The sequence below is a fragment of the Lithobates pipiens genome, unplaced genomic scaffold (assembly GCF_037356315.1).
Source record: "Lithobates pipiens isolate NorthernLeopardFrog02 unplaced genomic scaffold, aLitPip1_a1.2 Scaffold_23, whole genome shotgun sequence".
In the NCBI taxonomy this organism is placed as follows: domain Eukaryota; kingdom Metazoa; phylum Chordata; class Amphibia; order Anura; family Ranidae; genus Lithobates; species Lithobates pipiens.
Genome location: NW_027507785.1, coordinates 122,281,525 through 122,303,532, shown reverse-complemented (window position 1 = coordinate 122,303,532; position 22,008 = coordinate 122,281,525). Strand labels below are relative to the sequence as shown.

The 22,008-nt window shown below is 46.1% G+C and overlaps 1 protein-coding gene across 1 annotated transcript in view; it reads left to right on the top strand.

The window, feature by feature from the left end:
* TOMM22 (translocase of outer mitochondrial membrane 22) overlaps positions 1-682 on the top strand; it is a 49,456-nt gene extending 48,774 nt beyond the window's left edge. The window contains exon 4 of the mRNA XM_077452295.1: positions 230-682. Within this exon, the coding sequence (XP_077308421.1) occupies positions 230-292 (63 nt within the window). The 3' untranslated portion in view covers positions 293-682. The remainder of the gene's footprint in view (positions 1-229) is intronic.
* The last annotated feature ends 21,326 nt before the right edge of the window (positions 683-22,008 follow it).

Sequence of the window (22,008 nt, the reverse complement as noted above, 5' to 3'; positions counted from 1 at the left end):
GCTAACTCCAGGCAGGTAGTTTTGTGGTTGGGATTTGACTGGTAACCCTAGTGCTGTTAGGTGGAAGTGCTAACCACTTAGTCAATGTGCTGTCCAGTACCATTGTTATTTGCTGTAGATTCTGAAAAGTTAGACATTTTCAGTAACTTAAAGCGATTACAGATTTCTTTTTTTCCAAAAAGTTTTGTTGTATACTGATTTATAGTGTGTTTGTTTTTTTTCCCATCAGATACTTCTTGGCCCATCTACAGGAATGTCTGGTTCTCTCCCTCCACTCCCAGGAAAAGTATAATTTTCAGTTAGTCCTTGAAAAATGTTGATTCTATTGACTGGGGAACATGGAATTAGAAGACCAATGCTTTCTTGGCCATCTGCCTCCTTCAGCGCTCTGCATGAAACCTTTGCTCTACCACTAGTATGCAATGCTATCATTTGCAGACAAGGGAGCTTGAGCAGCGCCTGGTTTTCCTGGTATGAGTATTGTTTAGGGAAAAATTCTAAAAAGATTCCTGTGGACAGTTCATCTTTTACACATCAGCCAATCATTCCACAACCGCATTGGGATAGACTTGATTACGTATGCAGATACTGACCTGGCGTCATTGTAAAAATCTGTATAATGTATGTGGATTATATGCAGATGTGTTTTCAAGGTTTAAATAAATGTTTTAGCCCCCCCTAATCACACATAGTACTGACTGTAATGATCTTTAAAGCAGATTATATGTGCCTCCAGAAATCTAATCTTCGCCTTGTAAGGAAAGGTTTCTATACAATATGTCAATTATGCTCAATTTAAATTTTTGTATTTGTAAAATTTCTGTTTACTGATTATGAGGCCACTAAATTCCTGCTTACAGTTGGGCACATGGGAAAAAAAAATCCTGAATAATCTCCCATCCAAAAGAAACTGCAGCATACTGTTCACTTACTCTCTCTGCAAAAATGTCATCATGGTATTGCCACTGTTTGACCCAGACACGAAGGTCCATTTATTTACTGTTTTTTATTTATATAGCTGTAGAGACTCCATCAATCTGCAAGACTTTTAAAGCCTGAAGTGATGACTTACTGTAGTTAAATAGTTTAAGATCTTTTGTTTTCTATTTTATTTTCAAAACATAAAACTACAATGAACAAAACAAAGATAATTTTGTCTTTTTTTTTATTTTATGTTTATTAAGGCAGTCGTGGTATGTGTCTGTAGAAAATATAAAGGTATGCATGGATTATAGAACAAACAGAAGAAATGCAACACAATATGAGATTCGGCAGGACTGCATTTGGTGTTTTTCCAGGGCAGTTCCATCGCATGGTACTGCAAACTTCCTTGTCTCCGGTGTGCCTGGTTCACGTCGCTGCGTCGCTGTGGTGTGTGGGCAGTGTGTGCTAAAAAAAAAAAAAAAGTACTGCATGCAGCCATGATCCTGGTATAACCCCTTGCTGTCCAGGACATTTTTATTCATACACTGGATGGCAAGTGGTTAATAAACTCCAAGAAATTGATGGATACTGCTTGGACTTGGAAGAAGGGGGAAATACCTCGAAAGCTTGTCCTGAAAAATTGTATGTTAATGAAGATTAAAAAAAAAAGTATCACGGACAATACATTGTTTCTGTTACCAAGTACAAAAATCCTGTTTTTTCTTTTTTTTTGTAAAATTCTTTTTGAGTTTCATATAGCATACTGTAGAAAAGTGACTCTGCACAACACAGAGCCACACATTCAGCCAACATGGCCAACAATTATAATAACATTCAGACTAACCAACTAGACATTTATTGACTGTCTTTTACTCCCCCTCCCTCCCCCCAACAACATAAGATTCAGTTACTCAACACTCCTCTCAGACCTTGCATCCGGACCTTAATGCACCTGGTACTCAATACATATCTCTTGCAGTGCACAATTGCCTCCCAGTATTTTTAAACACATACAACAATTATGGCTGAATTCTCCAACAATATAAGCAAACTAGAGTACATTGAGCCTCAGATACCTTCCATCCCCCGACTAGGATATTAAGAGGATGTACAATTAATAGTGGTCTAGGTCACTAGGACTCCTACCCCATCGTGACATCTGAGTTATACCACGCCTGCCACACCCTATCAGATTTCTTCCCACATCCCCTTGACATGTATGTCGCTTTATAGTAGGGCATCATTGAATTTACCAACCCTTTCCAAAAGGGCAAGGATGGGGCCTCTGGTTTCTTCCAGTGTAGTAATATGGCCTTCCTACTATAAATCAATAGGATATTGATAAGAGTTCTGTGAGCCTGAGATGGGACCACCTCTTTCACCAATCCCAGGAGGCACACTCTAATTGTCTGAGGGATGGGGACCACCAGGACCTTTGCTATGCAGGAGATAAACTCTGTCCAAAACTGTTAGATCCGAGAGCACCCCCAGAATATATGGTCGACAGCCAACGGCGAAAAAGTACACCGCCAACATTCCGCCAGAACCTTTGGGTATATGGCAGCTAGTCTAGCTGGAGTATAATAAACTTTATGCAAGAATTTAAATTGGATCATCCTGTCTATCACCGCTACCAAGTGCTGAAAGGGGTGATCCCAAATGTCCTCGCCCTGTATGTTGGAGACCTCTACTTCCCACCTTTCCCTACATTTAACCACTGCCAATGGTCTTTTCTTTCTTTTTTTTTTTTTTTTTTTTTTTTTTTTTTAACTCCTTTTATGTAACTGAAAGTGTTTTGGGAAGTTCATCAGATATGAGTAGGTTTTCTATGTCTGAGGGAAAGGTCTCTATGGCTCTGTCTTTAAACTGGGCCTGGAAGATGTGACGCAGATAGAGAAATCTGAAGTAGTGCGAATTGGGAAGGTCATGTCTACATTTAAGCTGGTCAAAGGTCAGTAGTTCTCCCTCTCTAGTGTTGTCTTTGAGTAGTTTAATCCCCCCTAGATACTCACACCATGGGGTCCTCAAAAGAATAGAAGTGAGGCAATTTGGGATTCATCCACAGGGGGGTTGTGGAAGAAAAGCCCGGATGATTAGGGCAGGCCAGTCTAACCGCCTCTCCCCATGCCTTGAGGGTGGCTTTCATAGATATTGTAAGGGGAAGATCCGACTTGGTTCCTCCTATGAATGGCCAATCTTGGACTCGGGATCCCAGGTGTGCCGCCTCTAATACCGTGGCTGAGTCCCCAGCATCGGAAATCGGCCAGCGGTGAGCAAACACCATCTGGCTCGCTGTGTAGTATTTCCTCCAATCTGGCAATGCTAAACCTCCCTGACCCCAGGGTTCCTGAAGGGTGATTTAGGGGACCATAGAAATTAACTGATGATGCTATGCAACTTTTTAAAGAATGATTTAGGTATCCATATTGATGCGTGTCTTAGAAAATCTAAAATAACCAGGAGAATGTTCACCTTCAGCAGGTTAATCCTCCCTATTAATGACAATTGAAGTGTCTCTTATATTCACCGACCAACACAGCTCCTCTCTGTAACTAAATGGGTTGGGTTGTATAGCCTGCCATTAGGAGAACTAGGCAAAATTGTTACACAATACACGACTTTTAGTCCCGTCCCATGGGGGCGGACCCTGTGCTAACAACCCTCCCCACTGCTCCTAGCAGATTCAGTTTTTATTTTGCCTAGTAAGGAGAATGACCTAGGAACCCTGCGGGCCCTCTTGGTCCATGGCTTTTTCTGCAGGTTTCATGTTTTTTGAGCAGGATAGAAGATCCCAGGATCTTTCATCAACTGCCAGCTGGATGACAGGCTGGTTAACGATTATCCTTGTAGTCTCCCCAGTCCGGCCATTGAGCGTGGTGCAGGCCGCAGCTAAGGCTCAGCAGGCCACGACATGCCTCATCTCCAGAGGTGGTCGGTGAGCTTCAATGCTCTGGGGTATACATATGACCGGGCTACTGATGTCTGGATCACAGAATACCGGGCTAACAACTACCCTGTAACTGCACAGGAGTAGGTCTGTGATGGAATGGTTCCCAGCTCTTCAGGACTGGTAAGTATGGCTCTCCCTACTTTGGTGGGGTGAGCAGCTGGGCATTCCCTGGGGGGTCGATTCGGGGGCAACCTCATCTCCTTATCTTCTCTCTAGTCCCTATCTCCCTCTCCCCCCCCCCCTCTGAGGGGGGTGGCTGCATGCGCTGTGGGGGGTTTGCTGGGTGGGTGTCTCACCCGTGGGGATGGGTACGGCTAGCGTTGGTCCTGGTCCCGGTCGGGGGGGGGGGGGGGGTCCCAAAAAGTGTCTGTGAAGGTGTTCTGGCTGTAGGCAGGCAGCATTGTTCTGGGTTTGTCCTGTCACCGGCGGCCATCTTGACTGTGGGAAAAGAAGGTTCCCCTTGTGAGCCTCAGCAGCCATCTTCTATGGGATTCTCCTATTAGTTGCATTGGTGGCCATTTTTCTGAAGCCTGAGCGCTCTTTTATCTGCAGCTCTCTTGTGACAGCTTTACATGTGCTCTCACAGGCTGTTTCCTGTGTCCCCTGTGTGTACAGGACGCTGGATGGCTCTTTGCTGAATGCTGGAGCAAGCTCTGCAGAACGTTTCACCGCTATTATAGACAGCTGCTGCCGACACAGTTTTCTACACTCTGCATCTGGGTAACCTCCTAGGGACTACAGGCACAGCTAGTGGTGGCTTTTTCATCCGCCTGGTGCTTCAGCAAAACGTCCCCAGCCGACAGGACATCCACGGACGGCCAGAAGCGTCCCTGGAACCACAAGCCTAACAAGCTTGCGAACAAAAGTGCTACCGCATGAAGGTTTGCCCCCACCTGCATGTCGGGTGGGGGGGGTCATCTTCGGGAGTTTGCAGCCCTGGTGGACCTCCCAGTTATCCGACCAATGGGTCTGCGATCTGATTTCCAACGGCTACAAGATTCTTCCCCTCCAGCATACCCGGTTCGCCGGGAGGCCCGGCTAGGGGCAGTATGGGACTTGCTGAATCGGGGTGATTGTACCAGTTCCGGAATTGGAACGCTTCCAGGGGTTCTACTCAAATCTGTTTGTGGTTCCCACGAAGGAAGGGGTACGTCCAATCTTGGACTTAAAAGCCCTCAATCACTTTGTAAAAGTGCAGAGGTTCAGAATGGCATCAGTTCGCTCAGTAGTTGCTGCACTCCATCAGGGGGACTTCTTGGACATCCAGGATGCTTACCTGCACATACCCATTTGCCTTCGGCATCAAAAATTTCTGCGTTTGGCAGTAGGGGAAGCCCACTACCAGTTTGTGGCTCGTGATTATAAAAGTTTCATGAAGATCTCTCAGTTCAATCAATTATTATAACTCTGAGTCTCCTTCTACTTAATCACTTGTAGCAGAGTGTAGCAAACCTGAACCCGACATTTAATCATGTGAAACCTTCACTTTTAGTCCTTTGCAAGCAGCGGCATAAATGGCAGTCAATACTGAAAATGTAACAATCAGTGGCAGTGAACTGGCTATATCCAACCTCAGTCGTATTTAAGGTGCACTATTTGTAACACATGTCAGACTTTCCTATGATACTATGACTGTTTGAAAGTTCCATATATTCAGCAGTTCCATAAAAGATGCCTTGCACCAAAAATGAATGATTATCGGACACACTGGCTTACCATACCCTGGGGATTTCACTCAGATTTACTGTCTCAATGTATATATGAGATTCTCAGGCGGCCGTTCGTTCATCAGACAAGCTGAATACTTGGATGCAATCTTTCAAAAGTCCAATAAAAATAGGATCTTTCACCACTTATTTTATAACATCCAAGTCACACCACCTCTGTTATACTGAATCCACTCCAGGGACTTTTGCAATTGACTGCGCCAGAATCCTTTCAAACAGGTGTCCGTTCAGATGCTCACTCATTCAGATATTCCATATTTCTGATCCAAACTGCTAATACTTTGATTCGTGCCCAGAAGGGAGCCTACTATCCACACAAACGTCAACGCGTTTCGCAACGTGGCTTCACATAGCTTCAACTTCAATTTACTGATGAACTGCAAGTGGTCGTCGCTCCGCTTTTGCATGCGAGTGCTGGGACTCATGGTGGCCGGCTTCAAGGCTGTACCTTATGCCCAGTTCCACACCAGAGTCCTGCAGAAGGAGATATTGACAAAATGGGTCAAATCTCCGTTGTCCCTGGATCGGCAGATCCAGGTGAGCCGAGCAGTAAGGGACTCCCTGATCTGGTGGTTGAGGTCCCCGGTGATTCAGTCCGGAAAATCGTTCCTCTGAACTGGATGGTGATCACTACGGACGCCAGTCTGTCTGGCTGGGGTGGAGTGATGGGGATTCAGTCGGCTCAGGGCCTCTGGTCGCGAGAGGAATCCAAGTTGCCGATCAATCTGCTCGAATTGAGAGCGATCAGGCTGGGCCTCCACACTTGGTTGATTAATCTTCAAGGGCGTCCGATCAGGATTCAGTCAGACAACGCCACGGCTGTGGTGTACATAAATCACCAAGGGGGAACAAGAAGCTCAGCCGCTGCTCGGGAGGTCGCTCACATACTTTGGTGGGCAGAGCGAAACGTTACGGCCCGGTCAGCCATTTACATCCTAGGGGTGGAAAATTGGCAGGCGGACTATCTGAGTCGTCAGATGCTGGACCCAGGAGAATGGGCGTTGCATTCAGAGATATTCCAGCTGCTGTACCTGAAGTGGGGCATGCCAGATGTAGATCTCTTGGCCTCCCAACTCAATAGGAAGGTGCCAAGATTCGTGTCCAGAACAAGAGATCCGTGAGCAGACGCGCTGGTGGCTCCGTGGGATCAGTACCAGCTGATCTACGCCTTTCCTCCGCTAAAACTGTTGCCACGTATGCTTCGCAGAGTGGAAGCCGAGGGGATTCCAGTTCTCCCGATTGCCCCAGATTGGCCTCAGTGGCCCTGGTACGCAGACCTGGTGCATCTGGTGGCAGACGCTCCCTGGTGACTGCCACTGAGGGAGGTCCTCCTATCTCAAGGTCCAATCTTTCACCCTGCTTTACCATAGCTGGCTTTAACGGCATGGCTATTGAGAGCCAGGTGCGAGGAACCGGGGTCTGTCGGACTCGGTGATTCCAACTATGCTGAGGGTGCGAAAATCTTCACGGAAGATATACCATCGTACCTGGAAGGCCTACATCTCCATGTGTGAGGAGAAAGTGTGGCATCTGCGCTCCTTTTCTATATCCAGGATCCTGCTGTTTCTTCAGCATGGAGTGGACCAGAAATTGGTGTTGAGCACCATTAAGGGGCAAATTTCAGTCCTGGCTGTCTTTTTTTTCAGCGACCCCTGGCGTCTCACTCATTAGTGAGTACCTTTGTTCAGGGGGTATGACATGTAGTCCCTCTGGTGCGTCCTATGTTACCCCCATGGGATTTGAACCTGGTGTTGTCGGCGCTTCAGAAGCCGCCGTTTGAGAATATCAGAGAGATTCCCCTGTTGACCCTTTCACAGAAGGTGTTTTTTTCTAGTTGCCATCACATCGGCCAGGAGGGTTTCAGAATTGGTGGCCTTGTCCTGCAAGTCGCCTTATCTGGTCATCCACAGGGATAAGGTGGTGTTGCGTCTGCAACTGTCCTTTCTACCGAAGGTGATTTCGGCTTTTCATATCAATGAGGACATTGTATTACCATCGTTGTGTCCTAAGCCGAAGCACCCCAAGGAGGTGGCCCTTCACGCTCTCGATGTGGTTAGGGCTCCGAAGGTGTACTTGTCTGCCACAGCTCCCTTTCGGGAAAGTCAGACTCACTATTTGTTTCGGTAGTTGGTCCTAGGAAAGGCATGGCTGTCTCGTCGGCCACCATTTCCAGGTGGATCAGACAGATTGTAGTCCAAGCCTACGCCTTGAAGGGGCAGGTGCCCCCCTTTCCAGTCACGGCCCACTCTACAAGAGCAATTTGAACGTCTTGGGCCTTCGGACACCAAGCGTCTGTCGCTCAGGTGTGTAAGGCGGTGACCTGGTCGTCTGTCTATACGTTTACCAAGTTCTACAAGGTAGACGTCAGTGGATCGGCTGATGCTTGTTTTGGCCGCAAAGTTTTGCAGGTGGCCGTGTAGTTGCAATTGAGTTTTTTCCAGATTTTTCGATAAAAATGCAGTACTGTTTTTGTTAATGCACTGTTGCATTACTTCCGCAATGTTGCGGTCTTGGGGTTCACTCCTGTTGAGGATACCCGGTTATATGGTTGTGTTTATCCACACACTGCTGTTTTTTTGTGGGTTTAGTTTTCACTAGTTCCCACTTGCCTTGGTGGATGAGGTTTTTATGCTGTTTTTTCCCACCCCTCGTTTGGCACTGCTTGGGGACGTCCCATTTAGTTACAGAGAGGAGCTGTGTCGGTCGGTGAATATAAGAGAAAATAGGATTTTTCTCTGTAATTCACCGACCGATACAGCACCCACCCCTCCTTTGCTCTACGTTATACTGCTTGTTGTCGTACTGAATCTGCTGGGAGCAGTGGGGAGTGTTCTTAGCACAGGGTCCGCCCCCCGGGGCGGGACTAAAAGTTCTGTGTATTGTGTAACAATTTTGCCTAGTTCTCCTAATGCCAGGCTAAACAACCTATTTAGTTACAGAGTGGAGCTGTGTCGGTCGGTCGGTGAATTACAGAGAAAAGGATTTTACGGTGAGTACAAAAATCCTATTTTTTGCCACGCTTGGGCCATCTGTTTAAAGAGAGCCAGTAAAGATGTCAGATTAAGGGGCACATAGTCGGCAGTATTTGCTGTGACTTTGACTCCTAAATATGTAATTGTGGACACCCATTTCAATGGCAAATTATGGTCCGCCACCTCTTTTGCACCTGGATCCAGTGGCATGATAGATGATATGTTCCAGTTAAACCAGAGAAAGTAATGAATTTATTCATTATCTGCAAAGCCGCTGTCAGTGATTCCCTCAGGTCCTATAGGAACAGCAACAAATCATCAGCATAGAGTGCCAGGTGTTCATCAATGGTACCTACTCTGATCGCCCCAACCTTTGGTGATAATCTTAGGGCAATCGCCAGTGGCTCCATCATGAGAGCAAATAGGAAGGGTGACAGAGGGCAACCCTGCCTGGTGCCTTTACCCACCGAAAAGAAAGGGGACATATTAATACCCAACCGTGTCGCTACCTTGGGGTTGCTATAGAGAAGTGAAATCCATGTTCTGAAGACTGCCGCAGCACATTTACTCCAGAACTGAGCATATATTGCCAGTCTATTGAATCGAAGGCCTTTTCAATACCGATACAAACTATGATTCTAGTAGGGGAGTCAAGGTTAGGTAGTTGTACCCTGTTTCCCCTAAAATAAGACCTAGCGTGATTGTCTGTGTTGGCTGCAATATAAGCCCTACCCCGTTTCCCCGAAAATAAGCCCTACCCTGGAAATAAGACCTACAAGGACTTTAGGGCTTATTTGAGGGGTAGGGCTTATATTGCAGCCATCACCGACAATCACGCTATGTCTTATTTTAGGGGAAACGGGGTATGTGCGTAAAGAGTATTCACAGGTCCGTGTCAGTAGATTTGCCAGGCATAAAGTCCGTCTGATCAATATCTACCAGTGAGGAAATAACCCCAGCAAGTCTATTAGCCAACAGTTTCGTTATAATTTTCAGGTCCATATTTAGTAAGGCTATAGGTCTGTAGGAAGAGCATTCAAGGGGTCCTTACCCGGTTTCAATAAGAGAACAATGTATGCCTCAAGCATTGAGTCAGGGAGCCTCTGTTGTTGCAAGCAGTTATATAAAAGTGCAGTAAGTCTGGGGGCCAATGTAGTAGAATTTCATATTAACCAATATATATTTTACGTTATTCATATTATTGTTGTTATATTGTAGTGGCCGTATCAATATTATTATTCAATATGTAAAGCAACAATTATTATTCTTTAATAATGTATACTGTTTTCCATAGATTTAGAAAAATTTAATTTTAAATGTTGAACTTAATGATATTTTTTATAAGATAGTTTACTGGGTGAAAGTTCATTAGGATACTTCATAGTTTTTAAATTCACTAATAGGAAGAAGAGAGAACTTTTGACAGTAGTTGAAATATAGCTGATAAGATAAGCACCGTCAAAGATAAGAAAACAGGTGGTTAAAATAATTAGGTGGCATACGGGAAAGTTATGTAAAGAATATTAAATTAAGTTTGACAAGGTCAAAGAAAGGTCTGCTTGAGCCCTCATTGAAACTGTTAAAATATAGTGAATAAGGAAATATATGTATATATATATATATATATATATATATATATATATATATATATATGTATGTTAATAATTAGGCAATATTGAAGAAATTGCTTTGTGTGTGTCTATATATATATATATATATATATATATATATATATATATATATATATATATATATATATATATATATATATATATATATATATTGTAAGTGCTGCAGTACTTTTTTTTTTTGCAAATATCGTTTTATTATTATTATGAGTATCAAGAACACACATATGGGGTAAAGCCCCAAAACAAACAGTAACAATTGAAACAAAAGAGGTCGCAACCTTTACAAACATGCTTTACATGTACTGGTATGGCAACATATGATTCAGCAACATACCATGCCCTATCTTCCGGCCTTGTAGGCGTCGCCCACTTGGCCAGAGCTGGTAAAGGTGCCCTTGCCACTCCACAGGAATCGGTCATGCCGAGGTCTAATCTAGCGCCTCGGCATAAGGTCACCGTGAGCAGGTTTGGGGCCGCGGCCAAGAGAAAGAGTGAAAACTGAGATAAAAGTAAGAGAGTAACAGAAAAGGAGGAGAGATGGGGGAGAGGGGTGGAGGGGGGAGAGAGGGAAAGACAAGGGAAGGAGGTGGTGGGGAGGGAGGGGTGGGATCGGCGTTCCCAATGCGGTCTGCCAGATACAGGCAGTAAGTCAATTAATTGCCAAACAGGTCCTTGCCCTCGTCCGAGTACACAAACGCATTCCAAAGAGACCAAGTCTTTCGATATGCTTCCTGTCGATCTTGGGCTGTTAGCACCAGATCTTCCATTTTGTTTATATCTTCCACCTTCCGCACCCACATTGCCGCGGAAGGTGGTGTCTGTTGTTTCCAGAGCAAGGGGATGCAGGATTTGGCTGCGTTCGTTAGGTGACGTAGTATCGATCGTGTGTATTTCCTAGGGGGTATGTCTGAAACATGCAGTAAAAAGAAGGCTGGGTCATTCGGGATTTGCCACTCTGTAAATTTTTGAGAGATGGTCCGGACCGCTGCCCAAAACTCCGAAAGCCTGGGGCAGGACCAGAAGATGTGAAGAATTGTGCCCCTTTCCTCGCGACAGCGCCAGCAGCACTCAGACACATCAGGGTAGATAAGGTGCAGGCGACTAGGCGTTAAGTACCACCTTACAAGGATTTTATAGTTCATCTCCTGTATTTTTGTGCATAGCGAGGACCTCAGAGCGAACCGCAGTATATTATTAATTTGGGTTTGCGTAAAGGTGCGGCCTAGAACCACTTCCCATTTTGTGAGACCTGCAACGCGTGGTGGTTGTGTAGGCGTATTTAGTAAGACATACATTTTAGAAAGGGTTCGGGAAATCGGTTCAGTGTCAGAGCAGTATTCTTCGAATGTGGTAATTGGTCTAGCATAATGTAGGGGGTTTGGGAGAGAATGAAGAAAGTGGTGTAAGCGTGCGGCGTTCCAGAAATCCAGACGATACGGACCGGAAGGGTCCATAAGATCTGGGATGGAAGTCCAGTTACCCCGTATTACGAACTGAGAGGCCGTGGAGAGATTGGAGTTCCGTAGCGACTGAAATTGTGTGGTGCAAATCTGGGGTTACCTAGGATCGGTGTCAACGGTGACGTCGTGGTCATCGGGGAATGTTGCAGTGCCGCCTTCGCGCCTTGGTAGATCGTGTTACCTATGATGGGGTGGGATTTCACCGCTCGCGGTAGTGCATCTCTGCACCAGAGAGCTGTCTTCAATGGGATAGAACACTGTTGTTGCTCAATTTGGGCCCATAACTTAGCGTCAAGGTTGCGACTCCAATCTAACATCCTACCCAAGTGTACAGCAGAGTAATACTGCTTGACGTCCGGGAGCGCCAACCCCCCATAAGGTTTCGGTAGGGAAAGTTGGGAGCGTGGTATCCGAGGCTGCCTTTGTGCCCAGACAAAACGGGTAAATAATGCCTGCACCTGTTTAAAATATGCGGGTGGAATTTTGATCGGCAGAGCCTGAAAGAGGTATAGAAATTTGGGTAAGATGCACATTTTCAGCAAATTACATCTACCGAACCATGAGTGAATCCCTTTGTGCCATGAGTCCAAGAGCAGCCTCACCTTCGCAAACAGAGGGGGGAAATTGTGTACGTACAGGTCTGATAGGTCAGATGGGATGTTGCTGCAGTACTTTTACACATAACATTATACAGTAACACATATAACACATCTGGTGGGGTTATTGAAAGTTCATTCTCTTAAGGTTGTAATTCTTGAACTTAGGTAAATCTTATAAAGATAAGGAGGGTTTGATAACACAGCTGGGTGCCAGACTGTCTCTATACAGGTGTTTTTAATTGAGCAAAAGCAGTTATAAATCACTTTAATGAACATATAGGAATTCTGGGAGTAATTAAGTTTATCTGGTTGTAGAACAGGTGTCAGAATTATGGTTGGTTATATTGACGTAGATCTTAGCGACCAATCATATCTAGGACAGATGGCTGAGAGAGGCTTGTAAAAGGGTATATAAATGCAAGCTCTACAATTGTTAGACAAGTCAGATAGGAGCTCATAAGGCAGAACTCTGTGTATGCTGTCCTATTGCAAGGGTCATAGAGGTCAGAACCAATGGGCAAATATCTGTCTGTAACTTGTCTCCTCGTACGAGTCAGAGAAGACTTCTTAACTTGTTACAGAGTGTGATCTCAGGTGAATTTCCCTCATGAACTTGGTCAAGCAGGAACCCAAAACTCTGATGGGACCAGACCACTGGTCGATCGACTGGTCCCTATCAGGTGACGGGTTCTCAAGAATTGGCAGAAAAGACCCATTCTGGTTCAAAGTGAGAACAATTCACAATTGTTTCAATTTGGTTGGAGAATAAGAATATCTATATCTAATATGCTTGCATTGTAAGAAACTGTATAAATTAGACCTGTATCTTGTAATACTTTGAACATAAACCTGTATGTTACCAGCTGTTAATAAACCTGCATTGCTTAAGTTCTGCCTGGTTCGATACCTTACTGTTCTACTTCACCAACTGATCTACATACTTCTTGTGAAAGTCAGCAGGAAACCCATCTGGCCCTGGGGCCTTGTGTGGCGGAAAGGCAAAGCTGGCTAAAACTGCCTCTTTGGTAGTGATCTTGGCATGCAGAGCTAGCCAGTCTGAGTCTGACAAACTCAGGAGTACAAGACTCTTCAACAGTGCAAACAGAGCTGTCTGATCATATTTTGGAATGGGTGCATATAGATTGGAAAAAAATTCCCTAAAATCAACCATAATACCAGAAGGATTGTTAGCTAGGTCTGTTAGCTAGGTCTCCATTTCTTCTTCTGATGATGGAAATATTCGAAATCTGGCTATAGTCAGCCACCAACATGGCTAACAATTTACCATTTTTATTGCCCTCTTCAAAAAGAGAATTGGCTCTGTGACCAGGCTCCGTATGTGCCAAGTTATTGAAATGCAAGGAGAGCAGACACCTGGCCTCTAGCAGGGCAGAGTAGGAGGAATCCAAGGGTTTACCAGGGTTGCTCTCTGCACATTTTATTTCCTTTTCCTGCAGTAAAAGAATCTCAGCATTCAGCTCCACCCGCTCCATGCTATGAGAGGGTCTGCCAACTCATTGTTAGCCTTCCAATATGTTGTAATCGAGTCAAGCATATGAGAGGACACCCCATCATTCTGCAACCAACCAGAAGAGAGTTTCAAGCTCCGTGACCCCCTCCCAGCAGGAAACGTCAAGGAGAGGGAAAGTGGATTGTAATCAGATATGCCCCACGCTAAATATTCAACCCACTGCAGAAATGGCAGCAAATCTGGGTTGCCAGAAGCCAGGTCTATCCTGGTTGACGAGCGATGGGACTGTGACAAATGCGAGTAGCATCCATTGGTGGAATTTTTAGAACGACTACCACATATCGTCCCGCCCGGATCTGAGAACCCCTGGTGGATAGGGCATGGAACAGCCTTACTGACTAGAATGGATACTCTCTTTGCAAAAGTTGAGTAAGTTGCATGAAATGCCTTTTGTATCGAGGGCCTTCGCAGGGCAAGAACCCTGTTCCCATCCAAGTGTGTCTCCTGCAGGAGGACGAAATGTGGTCCAGACTTCTTAAGATATTGAAACACCATGGCTCGTTTGAATTGTTATTTAACCCCTGTACATTCCAAGATACTCTTTTAATCTGGTTAATCATGACAATAGAGTCCAGAAACTGTGTTGCTGGAACCCGAGAGCCCAAGCAAAAACAACGTCACAATGTGAACTAAAATAAGAGGGCTCCACCACCCTAAATTGGTGCCAAAATACCCAGGAGTGCTGGGAACTGAGCTTGAACTGAAACAAACCCCCCTGCCATTATACCAGAACCAAAATAGAAAAAACAAAGTCCGCTATGTAGCTTTAGTCCCAAACATAGCCTTTAAAAGTTTCCTGGAAGTTCAACCGATGTTCAAATGTTCCACAGATAAAGTATTTTTTTTTTTTTTGTGCCAGAAGGCTTCACTTGGAACAGGACTAGGAGCATTGCAGAGCAAAAAACAACTGCATGTTGAAACATAAGGGAAAAAAAGAGAGAAAAGGGGCAGTCGTTATATTCCTTCATCTGGCGTCGTCTATTGATGTTTAGTAGGTATAACATGTAGGTTCGTACAGTGAAACTGCCATCTTGGCCTCTGTTTAAATATCAAGTGCCATGATGCTGCACATGTGATCAATTATGACACCAGCCATTGGATGGTTTGACAGATATGTTGAGAGCACAACCAATGTGACAGTTAGCATTCCCTATTTGTGAAACTGAGCTTTTGGGGAGGAGGGGGGGAGTGGTTACCCTAATTTGACAGGTACCTGCTCCCACCTCTGTTCCAGTCACCTAGGCGACTGGTAGCAGAAGCTCTCCCTCGCAAAGTCTTCTGGGACATATGACAGGTCCTAGGAGACATCATGGCCAGTCACAGAGCGCAGCATCGCTTGCGCATGCGCAGTGGGCACCTGGCTGTGAAACCGCAAGATGTTGCAGCCGGGGGCCCATAGTAGAGGTGCCGGCGCCGCCGACGGAGGTCGCAGGGAAAACACATGGTGGGTGAGTGCACCACTGGACTGTGGGACAGGTGAGTGGCTGATTATTAAAAGTCAGCAGCTATACTTTTTGTAGCTGCTGACTTTTAATAAACCAACAAATGACAGGAACTCTGCTTTAACGACCAGGCCTATTCTGATACTTTTTGTTTGCAAGTAAAAATCTGTACTTTTCTTTTCGCTAGAAAACTTAGAACCCCCAAACATAATAAATAATATATATATATATATATATATATATATATATATATATATATATATATATATATATATATATATATATATATATAAAAATATTGTGTGTATGTATGCATGTATATATAATTAGCAGAGGCCCTAGATAATAAAATGGTGGCTGTTACAATTTTTTATATCGCATGCTATTTGCGCAGCGGTTTGTCAAATGCAATTTTTTGGGAAAAATACACTTTAACCACTTGCCCCCCGGAAGGTTTTAGCCCCTTTATGACCAGGCTATTTTTTGTGATGTGGCACTGCGTTACTTTATTTGACAATTGTGCGACACTTCTTTCCTACAGATAGAGCTTTCTTTTGGTGGTATTTGATAACCTCTGACAATTGCTACACATTGGTTAAAGAAAAAATTCCAATAAGCTTATATTTATTGGTTTGAGCATAAGTTATAGCATCCGAAAACTGTGGGATATATTTATGGAATTTTTATGTATTTATTTTTTCTAGTACATCACGGATCTGGTGGACAGATTACTGGGAGGGGCTGAGGAAGACCCACCTGTCATGGTGCACATTGGCACCAATGACAAAGTCAGAGGCAGATGGAGTGTCCTAAAGAATGATTTTAGGGACTTGGGAGCTAAATTGAGGAAAAGGACCTCCAAGGTAGTATTTTCAGGAATACTACCGGTACATCGAGCCACACCAGAAAGGCAGAGGGAGATTAGGGAAGTAGACAAGTGGCTGAAGAGCTGTGTACTAAGGAGGGGTTTGGGTTCTTGCAGGACTTCTCAGTCGATAACCGGTACTATAGAAGGGACGGACTGCACCTAAATGAGGAGGGTGCAGATCAGCTGGGAATAAGGATGGCCAAATAGGTACAGGGGTTTTTAAACTAGGCAATGGGGGGGGGGAGGGTCCAGAGATAGAGATAGTCAGAGTGGAACATATTCCAGAGGGTAATATTAGGGGCATTAGTGGTAGGGTAACCAAAGCACATAAACCCAAGGTAAGTATAGTAGCACGTCCTAGTTGCAATCTCGGAACACCCAAGAGGATAGTATGTGACCAGTCAAAATATATTAATGCATTAAAATGTTTGTTCACCAATGCAAGAAGTCTGCCAAGCAAAATAGGTGAGTGGGAAGCTCTGGTGCATCAGGAGAGCTATGATGTAATCGGTATTGCTGAAACTTGGCTTCTTTCCTCACATGACTGGGCTATTAATATTACTGGCTATGCACTCTTTTGGAAAGGCAGAGTAAAAAGGAAAGGTGGAGGGGGTCTGTCTTTATGTGAGAAGTGATCTCAAAGCGACTGGGAAAGAGGACCTGGTGGATCGAGAGTGTGATGAGTCTGAAGCATTATGGGTGGAATCATTGGAGTTTGTTAAAGACCACCCAATGTTAATGAGGAGGTGGAGAATCGGCTCCTTGTACAGATGGAAAGGGCTGCAAGGGCTGGGACAGTGATAATAATGGGGGATTTTAACAACCCAGAAATTGACTGCAGTAATGGCACTGCTGGGACAGTTAAAGGGCAAAAATGTATAAACCTATTACAGGACAATTTTATCTTCCAGTTTATTGAGGCCCCAACTAGGAATGATGCTCTGTTGGTCCTGGTAATCTCAAACCATGCAGAGCGTATTACTAATGTTCAGATAAAGGAACACCTGGGTAGCAGTGACCATAACATGATTTCATTTGATGTTAGCTGTAAGCAAAAATCACATACGGGAAAGATAAAAACACTTAATTTCAAGAGAGCAAATTTTCCAAGGATGGGAGCTGCTCTCCAGGACCTAGACTGGGAGAGAATATTGGCATCAATGGGCACAGAAAAAAAATGGGAATTCTTCAAAAAGACTGTTTGTGATCTCACTGCAAAGTATATTCTCATGGGCAATAAGTTTAAAAGGCTAAAAATAAAACCTATGTGGCTCACTGTCAAAGTTAAAAAAGCTATAAACTATAAGAAAAGAGCTTATAAAAATGAAGGAACACTAGTGTCATTTAAATGTTACAAAGAATATAACAGAATATGTAAAAAGGAAATAAAGGATGCAAAAATTCAAAACGAAAGACAGATGGCAAAAGATAGTAGGACAAACCCCAAAAAATTCTTCAAATATATTAATAGTAAAAAGGTCAAGTCTGAGCATGTAGGCCCTTTACAAAATAATCTGGAGTGGGTGACTGGGGACAAACGGAAGGCTAATTTATTAAATACTTTCTTCAGCTCTGTGTATACAAAGGAGCATGGGGGGAGCTCATGTCCATAATGGGGTTGGTAGTCACACAGCCCCAAATCCACAATGGCTCAAAAGTGATATGGTCCAGAAATATTTGGACAGAATAAAGGTGGATAAAGCACCTGGACCTGATGGCATCCACCCACAGATCTGTAATTTCAAAGCCATTCTATCTAATTTTTAGGGACTCATTAATGACAGGTAGGGATAAGCTTCGTGTTCGAGTCGAACATACATTCGACTCGAACATCGGCTGTTCGCCCGTTCGGCGAATTCCGAACGTTATGGGCCGTTCGCGCCAAATTCGTGTGGCGCTCACAGCCCACAATGCACTGCGTCATCGCAGTGCATTGCTGGCTCATGATTGGCCAAGCATGCACTGTGACCCCGCATGCTTGGCCAATCCCAGCGCCAGCAGCGAGGAGAGCCATGATTGGCCACAGGCAGGATGCCTGTGGCCAATCATAGCTCAGGCTGTGTAGTACACGCCCCACACTATATAAGGCCGCCAGTGCGGCGGCCTTGTGTAGTGTGTTGGCTTCTGAAGCAGTTAGTGGGTGTTCTGTGTACCTTCAACACAGTATACACCAATCGTTATCGGCCGATTTTCGATCTTGCTCTTCTGTAGTGGTTGTTGTCTGCGTGCCCTGACCGTAGTATACACCGCTATATTCACCTCACCTATATAGCTAGTGATCTATCTTTTATAATAGAGCTTGCAGTCAGTAGTGTTAGGAGCTTGTGCGTGCTGTCTGCGTGCTCTGTACCCAGTACACACCGCTATATCCACCTACATAGCTCTTCTCTATTTGAGCCATCTGCCATCTGCAGAAGTTATTGGAAGTTGTGTGTGCCTCCAGCACAGCACAGTATACATCTGTATATACCCCTTTATCTCTGGTGTTCTATAATAAAGGCATCTGCAGGAGTTAGTGGGTGTTTTGTGCCTCCAGCACAATATACACCTGTATCTACCCTTTATTGCTGTTCTCTAATAGAGCCATCTGCAGGGCTTAGTGGGTGTTGTGTGACTCCATTACAGTATACCCCTTTATCTCTGGTGTTATATAATAAAGGCATCTGCAGGAGTTAGTGGGTGTTGTGTGCCTCCAGCACAATATACACTACCCAACTGCTGTTTTACCCAACTCCCTTCAGGCCATTACCATGTCTGGAAGGCCAGCAAGGAGAGGCAAACAGGCGCGAGCCGATAAAAGAGGGCAAGCAAGCTCTGTCTAGAGACAACAGTGATGGTCGTGGATGCGGTGCATTGTCATCAGCACGTGGCCATGGGACACGCTTGTCCTTCTTTTCGGCAGCTGGACATGTTGAACCGCAACATACCAACGACTTGGTAGAGTGGATGACCAAGCCCTCTTCATCCTCCTCATCCTCTCTCACCCAGTCTCAGGGTACTAGCAAAGCAGCTGCCAACGCATCGTCTTCCCTCGTCTCCATGTCATCATCAGTGACTCCTTCCCTAGACCCACCACGTCCTCCTGAGAAGTCTCCTGAACTCTTTGAGCACAGTGTTGGGTACATGCTCCAGGAGGATGCCCAGTGTTTTGTAGGCACTGATGATGACACTTAGCTAGAGGAAGGCAGTAGCGTGAATGCAGAGAGAGGGGATGCTCAAGAAGGACAGCAATCTGGCAGTCATGTTCCACAAGCTGCAGCATATTGCCAGGTTTGCTACAGCGATGAAGAGGGAGGGGATGATGAGGGCACTGACTCCACATGAGTGCCTGGTAGGAGGGAGGAGGAGGAGGCACATGTCCAACGAGGCAGGATGCCCTCCGGGGGCCAGCTTAGGGGCAGCACACCGACTGAATCACACCGCAGAGCTCCACCTGTTCAGGGCGCTGCCTCTGCTCGTTATTCTAAAAGTTCTTTGGTGTGGGCCTTTTTTGAGACGAGTGCATCAGATTGCACCGCTGCTATTTGCAACATATGTCTCAAGCGTATCTCGCGTGGCCAAAACATCAGCCGCTTGGGCACCACATGCTTGACCAAACATATGTTGACCTGCCATGCAGCTCGTTGGCAAGCGTACCTCAAAGACCCACACCAAAGAACAAAGCGGACCTCTCCTTGCTCCTCCTCAGCTGGCATCTCCAACCCCACTAGACCTTCAGTCCTCTCTGAAACCTGCTCTGAGAGGAATGAAGGTGTAGAATTAGGTGTGTCACAGCCAAGTGCTTCCGGGCACTCTGCTAGCAGTACACCCACGTCCGATTATAGCAGGCAAATGTCCCTGCCCCAGCTGCTGGACCGGCGAAAGAAGTTCACTCCCAGCCATCCACATGCCCAGCGGTTGAATGCTAGCTTGGCTAAATTTCTAGCACTTCAACTGCTGCCTTTTCAGTTGGTAGACTCGGCCCCCTTCCGTGAGTTTGTACAATGTGCGGTTCCTCAGTGGCAGGTCCCCAAACGCCACTTTTTCTCACGGAAGGCGATTCCGGCTCTCTACCGGCATGTGGAAGGCAATGTCCTTGCCTCGCTGGACAGGGCGGTCAGCGGTAAGGTGCATATTACCGCTGACTCATGGTCCAGCAGGCATGGACAGGGACGTTACCTGTCTTTCACGGCCCATTGGGTCACTCTTCTGGCAGCTGGGAAGGATGCAGGACAAGGTGCAGTAGTGTTGGAGGTTGTTCCGCCACCACGCCTCCAAAATGCTACTATTGGTTGTGACACACCTCTCTCCTCCACCCCCTCCTCTTCTTCTTCCTCCATGGCCTCTTCCAGTGCTCTGTCCTCAGAACCAGCGGCGCTCCGTAGGCGTTCCAAGGGCTACGCAAGTACACAGGCAAAACGATGCCATGCCGTGCTTGCGCTGGTTTGTTTGGGGGACAGGAGCCACACTGGGGCGGAGTTTTGTCAGCTTTGCAGGGGCAGGCCCGAGAGGTGGTTGATGCCACGCCAGCTTAAGTCAGGAATGGTGGTTTGCGACAATGGCACCAACCTCCTCTCCGCCCTCCGACAGGGACAACTGACCCATGTGCCCTGTGTAGCTCACATCCTTAACCTGGTGGTGCAGCGGTTCTTGGGCAGGTACCCGGGCTTACAGGATGTCCTGAAGCAGGCCAGGAAAGTCTGTGTGCATTTCCGCCGATCATTTAATGCCTGTGCTCGGCTGGCTGAGCTCCAAAAGGAGTTGAACCTGCCCAAGAGCCGACTACGGCACCAGGACAGGGTCAGGGGAGCTTGGTTGTTTCTCACCACGCCAGTGGGGCATGATCAGGGATGCATGCACTGTCCTGTCACCGTTTGAGGAGGCCACAAGGATGGTGAGCAGTGACAGTGCATGCATCAGTGACACTGTACCTCTTGTCCACCTCTTGGAGCATACGCTGCGTGGAATAATGGACAGGGCACTTGAGGCAGAACAGAGGCCGCAAGAGGAGGACTTCCTTGCCTCTCAAGGCCCCCTTTATCCAGACAGTGTTCCTGCTGTGCCACCCATCACACAGGAAGAGGAGGAGGAGGTTGATTGTGTCAGCATGGAGGTGGAGGCTGGCACTCAGCATCAGCAGCAGCAGTCTTGTAGGGATGATTTACAGTCCCAAGAAACACGTGGACTTGTACATGGCTGGGAGGAGGTAGCTGCGGATCATGTTGTCCTTAGTGACCCAGAGGACTCCGGACCGAATGCCTCAGCTAACCTACGCTGCATGGCCTCCTTGATCCTGCAAAGCCTGCGGAAGGATCCTTGTATTCTTTGGATCAAGGAGAGGGACCATTACTGGCTGGCCACTCTCCTTGATCCACGGTACAAGGGTAAGGTTGCCGACCTTATCTTGCCATCGCAGAGGGAGCAGAGGATGAGACATCTCGGGGAGCCTTGCAGAAAGGTCTGTGCAACGCGTTCCCAGAGACTTGGAGGTTACAAACTCCTGGTCCTGGACAACGTGTTGCTGAGGCATTGGTCAGAAGGAGCAGTGGAGAAGGTGGCAGTCTGACTGATGCTTTCAGACAATTTTTTAGTCCGCAGCCCCAAGGTATGATCGGTTCCAGCAACCATCGCCAGCGTCTGATTTACATGGTGCAGGAATACCTAGGGGCAAGGTCAGACTTGGACACCTTTCCCACCGAAAATCCTCTGGCTTACTGGGTCTTGAGGATGGATCACTGGCCAGAGCTTGCACACTATGCAATTGAGCTACTGGCCTGTCCTGCATCCAGCGTTCTTTCGGAACGCACCTTCAGTGCTGCTGGTGGCTTTGTTACCGATCACAGGGTGCGCCTGTCCACCGAATCAGTTGATCGACTGACCTTCATCAAGATAATTCAGTCTTGGATCACCCACAGCTACCAAGCA